The sequence below is a fragment of the Musca vetustissima genome, unplaced genomic scaffold, assembly GCF_032173495.1.
Source record: "Musca vetustissima isolate MV318-11 ecotype Yass unplaced genomic scaffold, APGP_CSIRO_Mvet_v1 utg112491, whole genome shotgun sequence".
In the NCBI taxonomy this organism is placed as follows: Eukaryota; Metazoa; Arthropoda; class Insecta; order Diptera; family Muscidae; genus Musca; species Musca vetustissima.
The window spans coordinates 34,469-43,210 of NW_026883060.1; the positions used below are offsets into that span (position 1 = coordinate 34,469).

The window sequence follows — 8,742 nt, forward strand, 5'->3', positions numbered from 1 at the left end:
AAACGAGCCAAGTGATGGTTCACGCAGAAGGGGAAGGCCACGAAACCTATGGAAAGATCAAGTAGAAGACAACATCTTGAAACATGGTTTTTCAAATTGGATGAGATGCGCACAAGATCGATGCACTTGGAAATCTTTTCTAAGCTCGGCTTATGAAACAACCGTTCTGTCGCAAGCCAGCTAAGTAATTAAGTAGCCTGTCACGTATGCCAATAGGTGTGGATCGTACGGACACATTTCTCTTATATCTTAAGAAGCAACGACACTTTAGGCTCAAAAACCATGGTAACATTGCCATAAGCTTTATTCATGCCCAATATTCTGATGCCAAAAAATATGCGAGTTTCTGCCAGCATTTCATTGGCCACCACATCACGCAGAACAGGACCACCAGAGCCACCTTGAGGAAAGTCTGGAAACTCCAACGCGAGCCAAATACATGCTTCTTCATACTAACCGAAATTGAAGACTCAATTTCCAAAACAAAATCCTCAAAAGTGCATGGTCCAGATGGCATATCCATACTAATGTTAAAACACTTCGATCCAATAGCCCTGAGATACTTCCAAAGCCAGAAAACACGCAGCATATCTTAAATTCAAACAAAAAAATGTCCTGAAAGCGCTGGGAAGCCCAATAATTTTTTTTGGGTAGATGTGAATATCAAATAAACAGTCGCGGACAACCAGGGGGTCATGGGGAAAGTCTCGGAGGAAACGCACGAGTGCATATGATCCCAGGACTGACGAGGCAAGAAGAGATCTTTGACAAGAAGATTTACCGGAAAGCGGTTGAATACTGTAACCGCTTATCGGACGGAACAGAGACTAAATAACGGACGAGGATTTCCTTATAATTAAGAGGAAGACCAAATGATTTTTAATTATAAATTTCATAAGTTGACAAATTATTTTCATAAGTTGACAAATTGATAGAGATCTCTTAAATTTGTCTCTGGCGATGTGCATGCTGATGGGTATCACACAAAATCGACTTTGGACCAAAGATCATAGGGGTCAGTCAACTGCTCCAAATTTTCATATTCAGTTAAATAATTCCATCGGTCTCATGTTTACAGGTTAATGTATTTTGGTTTTGTTTATTTTGGATTTACAAAATCTTACTCTTCTTCTTTAACTAGTAGAAAGTAAACCGTTTTTAAAACATAAGATATTAATAAAATAGGTACACAAATTTAGATGATATAAAAAGAGACTTTAATATTAATAAACAAAATAATAGGCAATACTCAGAGCAGGAAAATACTACTTACTAAACACACGACGTTTAACTTTGTTTTCTTATTCGTTATCCATTAATAAAACTGACTGACTGTATCTAGCTTAATGGCTTCATGCACTCGCACAAACACACACATTAAGAAGATCAAATGTTTTTTGATGACGACTGACAATCATATTTAAAAAAATGCATTATAAATTACAATTACTATTAACAATTCCTTTTCAAGAACAGCACTGTTGGCCCGGCCCTTAGGCACGATTGGTGTCGGCCAGCACACGGCAAATACAGCCCAGACCACCTTTGGCAAAGACTTTTTCATGCCACTGTAACAGATGACCGCTTGAACCTTCCGAGGGCATTTCAAATCCACGATATATATACTTCATAAGAACATCGAGTAAGTCATTTTGATCCAGTACTTCAACAGCCTGATCCATTTGTGATGATTTAATAGAGAGCAATACCTTGAGGGTAACATTGAGGGCGTGGTCCTTTGGAAGTGCATAAAATGAGAGAGTTAAACGTTTATTAAATAAACATTTAAATCAAAACCTTTTATCTTCATACCTTGACATGTTGTTGTTTACATCTCAAAGGAGCATTCTGTAAGACAGACACCAAAGCCTCTATACACTTGCCTTCTGTCAGTAGATTGGTAATGAGATTTTCATCGCATGTATTTGCCACCGAATCGGCTTCATCTTCTTTGAAATTGTCTTCATTGTATTGATCGACATCGATTTTACGGAATGCAGAACTGGAGGTATTTTTGGCCATTATATAAATGAATGCAGTCTTTATTTTCACTTTTCTTATAACAGAATACAAAAAAGTTGCTGGAATTATTTCAATTTCAAGATAAAAACAATGTAAATGATTCACTCTGCTAGACGTCGTCGGTATCTGGAAGACAAAACACTGAACATACCCCAACCAAAATATTATCAAATGTCAAATAATGTGCTTCTTCTTGCTCGTTTGTATTTTTGGTTAATCATCGTAAGTGATAACAGGATGATTATAGATTGTGTTCAGTTATTTTTGTGGAATCACTGAACGTACCTAATGCTGTTAAATTGTTTATTTTTTTTAAATATTATTTTTAATTAACAATAAATTATACATATTTATTACTATTATTACTATAGAAATTAAAATATAACGAAGCGATTGAATGGAAATTAGTTTATCTCTTTTAGATCCAGCTTAATTAATTGTGAGATCTGACAATTTTTAATAGAATATATATTACATTTTATCCCTAGATAAAACAAAATTAAAATAACCTGAAAATAAACCTAACATGGGGCTCCTTTCTTCTTACAAATACATCATAAAAATTATTAATGTGTTTGGTTCGGAAAGGGCTTTTGAAGAGTTTTTGGCTTCTGTTGGAACTTATTACACTGAAGTCATCTTCTGCGTTCTTATTCGATATGTTAAGAGGTTTGCTCCTGTATCGTAGGACTTCACTGCGAGATATTGGAATCCTTTTGATTAGAAGTTCTCTAGAGGCTTTTTGAGGGAAATCACGGGAATGCTTCTTCACGACCTTTAAATGTTTACTAATAAAAAGGAGTTCTTTTCGATGAGTTTGTTGGGGTCATGGTCAAAATGTCTTCAAAAATAGCAAATTACCCTAGGTAACCTTCTCATCCAGAGCCGTTTTGGATGTATCCCTTTTCGAAGTTGCCAAGTGCTTCGCTCTGTCTGGTGATGTCTTTGTTGATCTCATTTAAAACAATAGTAAATTTGTTCTCATCCGGATGTAGTAACGGGATTAAGCTCCAAGAACAATAAGGTCTTTAACGCTTCCGATGGAGAATTTGATACTATCAAATTTTAGCCATATCGCTATGGCTAACGGTGGGGCTGAGGACAACGGAGTTCTATCATCATATTCTCCGTCTATTTATTAAATATTGTTTTATAAATTTATTATCAGTTTATGAGGTGACCCCCGAATATTTTGAGGGTCGGAATGAAAAATGTAATTACTGCGCAGGGTATGAACATATGACATGTTTACGAATAATTTTCGTAGGCTAAAGGAGCTTTAAGGTTGGATATACAAAACGAAATCACTGAACGTACCTTATGCGTCATTATTCTTCATTTGCTTAAGTTGACTATTAAAGCTGAATTAATTTCACTTATTTCAGATAAATAGTTATTGCTCTGTTTCGGAAACTTCACTTTTTGAGTGAGGGAACCGACTTTTGTTTTGCATGAATTCTCAAGATATGAATCTAAAGCTCACTGAACATACCACACCATGTCACAATTCAATGTTTTGGTTTTTTAAATTATATTCTATTTAAAGTAGATATATATTTTGGGAATTACCGTTATCAAATTATTAATATATTATTATTATGTATAGAAAATCATCTAATAATTTATTAAATAAACCACATTTTAGATTATTGATTGTGTTCAGTTATTATTTACCGGCTGTTGTGTGCTTATTTTTTTCCTTCAACACATGCAAAGTAAATTGATAACACAAAATAAATGTCAAATTAATTCCATCAAATCAGCTGTTATTGGGTCACTGAAGTTTTTTTGCACAGCAAACGGACAGGTAATTCCGTCGGAAAATCTGATTATATTACGAAAAAATTGAATATTTCTTATTGTTTATTCATTAGAATGTCGAAATATCTTGGCTTGGATCGCTTGGGTAAACTTTTTCAGATTGTTCGCCAAAATGGCGGTCTGAAAAATACCTATCTCAAATTGTATAGGTAAGTAGTTGGGCCGATTTGCCTCTTGAAATTATATAAGTTTTTGCCCAGAAAGTCTCCTAGCGTTTAATGCATAATTTGTTTATAATTACAGAAATGATGATTTGAAAATCGGTACATTGGTTGGCACCGACAAATACGGCAACAAGTATTACGAAAATCCCTATTATTTCTATGGCAGAAATCGTTGGGTTGAATTTGCCGAACATGTGAATATGGATTATGATGGTTCGCAAATTCCAGCTGAATGGTTCGGTTGGATGCATTACAAGGTAATGTTGGAAATGATGTAAATATATGTGGATAATTGTTTGTAATGGGTGTTTCTGTTTTTAGACCGATTTGCCACCAATCCGTGATGGCAACCGTCCCAAACATAAGTGGATGGCTGATCACAGTGAAAATTTGTCCGGCACTCAAGGTGAGCATTGTGATATTGAAATGAAATTAAATTACGTCCTTTTTTATTGAAAAATTGAATATGTATACCAGCCCTCAAATACCATCAATACCGAAAAAAGTCACTTTAGTGTAAAATGTGTTTAAAATCTCCAAAATGTACCGTTATATGGGTCCTATACCGAAACATGGGCCAATAGAGAAAGAACCTAAAACTTCAAATTACAGCCAGTGGCAAAACATGCACAAAATATGGGGACTCGTCCCTATGCAAACATCTATTAAAACCACTTAGACTAAAAAATTGGTAATAAAATCAACAGTTTCTCTATATGTAGGGCGACTAGAAAAACTGAAGTATTAAACAAGTTGATTCCTTAAAAAGTACGCAGTCTTTACGACCTCGTCCTTGCCAAAAAAAAAAAACTCGTTAACTCCTCACGACATTGTCGTACAGGTTATAGAGTAACATTGACCAACAAAATCGTTAACCTCTTAGAAAGGAAAAAGGAAGAACCTATAGACCTTTTCGTCGATTGTTTACAAATTTTACAAACCTCGCCAGGAAGTAGAACACTATATTTCGAAGTTTCTTCTTTAACTGACTGCCGAATTCAATGATCATTTCATTGATATCTACACAACAAAACTCAGTTTACCTTCAACCTTAAAACCTCAAGCACCTGTCAATGCAACAGCCACCCTCTACAGGTATCAATTTTTTTTACTTTTGCACAACGACAGTTGTTCGCATATCCTAAATTTAATCCATGATCCCTTTTCATTCTCGAATAAGTTCAACGAATAGATCGACAGGTACTTGTCCGATTGAGCATGTGAAAACAAAGTAACACATTGCGCCTATTTCCATGAACTGAGGTACTCCGCCGCGTACGGTATGGTATGGTGTGTGCCTGTGAAAGGTGTCATAAAATTATAAACATAAATTATTAAAACCTTTACAACCACCAACAGGTTAAGTAATTCTATAACCAAATATCTTGATTTTATTGAGGGTCATGCATGATCTTCTTTTTTCGTGGGTACCACAATAACGCACCATTGCAATATGCTGTGAATTTGAAAGATTGAATTTATAGCTATTGAAAAAATCATGATATAACATGTTGACGCTATTGAGAATATATTTAATATTACAGATGAAATTTAAAAGGATTTTTGCAAAGCAATATAAAGAATATATTATAATGCCAAATAAATTCAGTTAAGTGTGGGCAATATTGAAGACTTTGGCAAAATGTTTTAAACCATATAACAATACTGAAAGAGTGTGGGATTGGCAGTAAATACCCTGGGCAACAAGATATTGGGTGTGTGAAAAAATAATATTGGGAATGAAATCCCTTGGGGGAGTATAAACAGAATCCAGAAGAGCGAAATTGCCATAGGTCATAGTTTTTTCGATAATAGTACGTTGACATGCTTGTTTTATAGCTCAGTTTATAGCCAAATCAATTGAAGAATATTTTGGTATAACATTTCGCCCTTCTAAATCGAATCTTTTTCCGCTTATGTATCCTTTTGTTTTTACATCTTCTTTCTTTGAGGCCTTTCATCCTCCAAAAGTCCGAAGTAACTTCCGAATGACAGGTTTTTCAGTACGAATGTAAGGCTAAGGCCATCAAATTACATAATGGACGTCCAAAATGGTCCTATTTTCTTTCAGGAGGTATCTTATCTTCTTCAGAATCGTAAAGATTTGTTGAAAATTATTATTTATTACTAGAGGCGGGATTTTTTTAAGAATATTTTTATACCCTTCACCACACTGTGATACAGGGTATTATGTCTTTGTGCATATATTTGTAACAGGCAAAAGGAATCGAGGTTCCTTATGAGAATATACATAGAATCACTTTCTGAGTCGATTTATGCATGTCCGTCCATGCATTTTTGTGAACAAAGTACAGGTCGATTATGATCCGATTTGGATGAAATTGGAGAAAATCGGTTCAGATTTAGATATAGCTCCCATATATAGTTTCGTCCGATTTTATGTAGAGCATCATACTGCCAATATTGGTCCGATGGAAAAAAAATTTTACACCGAGTACTGAATTATGTCCAGATTGATGTATGCGAATTTTTGTTGAAATCGGCCCAGATTTAGATATAGCTTCCATATATACTTTCGTCCGAATTTAGGTAAATGGTGAACCAAAGAGTCAAATTTAGGCCATTTGGCACACAATTTTGCACAGCCTACGGAATAAGGTTCGAATATATGTATGCGAAGTTTTGTTGTAATCGGTTTAGATTTAGATATAGCTGCCATATATAGTTTCGTCAGAATTTAGGTAAATAAATGGTGCACCAAACTGAAAGTATAATCCCAATTGGGACAAAATTTTGCACAGCGTACGAAATTTAGTGGAGTTTGATAGCTCCCATATTTTATGTAAATGAACACCAAAAAGTCAAATTTAGGCCGATTGTCACAAAATTTGTCACAGCCTACGGAAATAGGTCCAAATTAATGTATGCGAAGTTTTGTTGGAATCGGTTCAGATTTTGATATAGCTCCCATATATAGTTTCGTCCGATTTTAGGTAAATGGTGCACCAAACTGAAAGTATAATCCCAATTGGGACAAAATTTTGAACAGCGTACGGAATTTAGCCCAATTCGACATCTGTGAAGTTTTGTTGAAATCGGTCCAGATTTAGATATAACTCCCATATATAGTTTCGTCCGATTTGATGTAAATGATGCACCAAACTCCCAATATTGGTCCGATTGAGACAACATTTTGCACAGCATACTGAATTAAGTCCAGTTTGATGTGAGTGAAGTTTTGTTGAAATTGGTTCAGATTTACATATATCTCCCATGTAAAATTTTGGCGGATTTCATACAAATATTACACCAAAAATTCAAGTCTACCCGATTGACATTTTTTATGGCATAACTGGCTCAAATATCTATGTAGATCACATTTTTTAAAAATATTTTTTAAAGTCTACCGTGGTGGATCTTGAGGTAGGCGTGCATTTCTTTTTTGGATTTTTTAATATTTTTTAAAGATATACCGTAGTAGAGTCAAACTGAAGGCGCAGAATTCTTTTAATTTTCTAGAGTAAAACTGAAGGCGAGGATATTTGTTTAATATTCTAGAGTCAAACTGAAGGCGTCGATTTTTTTTAGTATTTTAGAGTCAAGCTGAAGGCTTGGATTTTTTTAAATATGGTGGTAGTCCATTAGGTAGGCATGTACTTTATAAAAATTAGGGTCTACCGTGGTAGACCTTAAAGCAGGAGTGGGTGTTTTAAAGGCGTTTTAAGATCTACCATCAGGCATGGAGGTTTTAAAAATGATTTTAAGAATTTTTAGGGCTCAACAAGTGGATGTTTAAGAATAAAAATCTCAAGCCTTTGAATTTTATCCTAGGGCCAAAACGAGTCGTATTGGAAGCAAATTCCGTTTAATAATTTTCCATTCATAATTGCACAATTTTTTTGTTGTCTGTAGTAAATATTGAAAATTTGTTGTGAGGTTTCTTTGCTATTTTTGCTGTATGCATGAATAACCTACTACCACATAATGCATATTGTATGCCCTCGGACGTGAATTGTGGCTGCGATTTAGTGTTTCTAGCAGCCAGTTCCACTTGTTTGCTATGTCCTCTTTAGACCCACACTTCCCAAAACCATTCGCTTTAGCATTGTTCCACATGAGGGTGGAAATAAAGGTCTTTGGTGAAGTATATAAAAAATTCGATCAGGCGGAACTAAGCCGTTTAACTTCTTTTTGTAAAAATATATGATATTCTGTTTGGGTCATTTTTTATTAGTGTTTGGTATTATGGGGATTTATTCTGAATGTTTTAAGTTTTACCCGATTATCGAATTTATTAATATTTTTGCACGGTTGACTCAAATTATAATAGTTGACAATTCATTTCTAATCACTAATTTTCTCTTTTTTTATTTCAGAACAATATATGCCCTATAGCACCACCCGTACCAAGATTGAAGCTTGGGATCCCAAAAAAGGTTCCGGTTCAAAGTGATGAGTGGAACTTATTAGCCCCCAAATACTAAACTAATCACGAAAATAAATCGTTAGTGTTAATTTCTAAAAACAAGAAGAAAAATAAAAAATGTTGCTGTGAAAAAAGAAATAAAAATCCAACAAATTTTGATTTTTTTTAATTTTAATTGTATTTAATTTTTTTATAAAACAATCACATGTGAACACTTAAAAACTAATTTAACATACAAAATATTTACAAGTTATACTCAAAACATACAAAACATCCCCTAGGAATCAGCCAGCATCCTCAGCCCCCTTACATTTTATTTACTGCATCGATTTGTTTCAATGAACGCCG

At 34.4% G+C, this 8,742-nt stretch overlaps 2 protein-coding genes across 2 annotated transcripts; one reads left to right on the forward strand and one right to left on the reverse strand.

Annotated features, from left to right (window-relative positions):
* Window positions 1-1,493: 1,493 nt before the first annotated feature.
* Window positions 1,494-2,067, reverse strand: LOC133329797 (actin-related protein 2/3 complex subunit 5-C-like). The gene is made up of 2 exons (XM_061538260.1): window positions 1,813-2,067; window positions 1,494-1,736 (listed from the first exon to the last, which is right to left on the reverse strand). Exons 1-2 carry the CDS (start codon window positions 2,020-2,022, stop codon window positions 1,494-1,496), a joined length of 453 nt encoding a protein of 150 aa, XP_061394244.1. The 5' UTR covers window positions 2,023-2,067.
* Window positions 2,068-3,897: 1,830 nt separating this feature from the next.
* On the forward strand, window positions 3,898-8,436 carry LOC133329798 (probable NADH dehydrogenase [ubiquinone] 1 alpha subcomplex subunit 12). The gene is made up of 4 exons (XM_061538261.1): window positions 3,898-3,992; window positions 4,087-4,264; window positions 4,329-4,413; window positions 8,345-8,436. Exons 1-4 carry the CDS (start codon window positions 3,898-3,900, stop codon window positions 8,419-8,421), a joined length of 435 nt encoding a protein of 144 aa, XP_061394245.1. The 3' UTR covers window positions 8,422-8,436.
* Window positions 8,437-8,742: the final 306 nt, after the last annotated feature.

Coding starts and splice junctions, on each gene's coding strand:
- LOC133329797 (XM_061538260.1), bottom strand. CDS start 2,022: ATGGCCAAAAATACCTCCAGTTCTGCATTCCGTAAAATCGATGTCGAT. Junction 1,737..1,812: donor GTAAACAACAACATGTCAAG/GTATGAAGATAA, acceptor GCACTTCCAAAG/GACCACGCCCTCAATGTTAC.
- LOC133329798 (XM_061538261.1), top strand. CDS start 3,898: ATGTCGAAATATCTTGGCTTGGATCGCTTGGGTAAACTTTTTCAGATT. Junction 3,993..4,086: donor ACCTATCTCAAATTGTATAG/GTAAGTAGTTGG, acceptor TTATAATTACAG/AAATGATGATTTGAAAATCG. Junction 4,414..8,344: donor AAATTTGTCCGGCACTCAAG/GTGAGCATTGTG, acceptor TTTTTATTTCAG/AACAATATATGCCCTATAGC.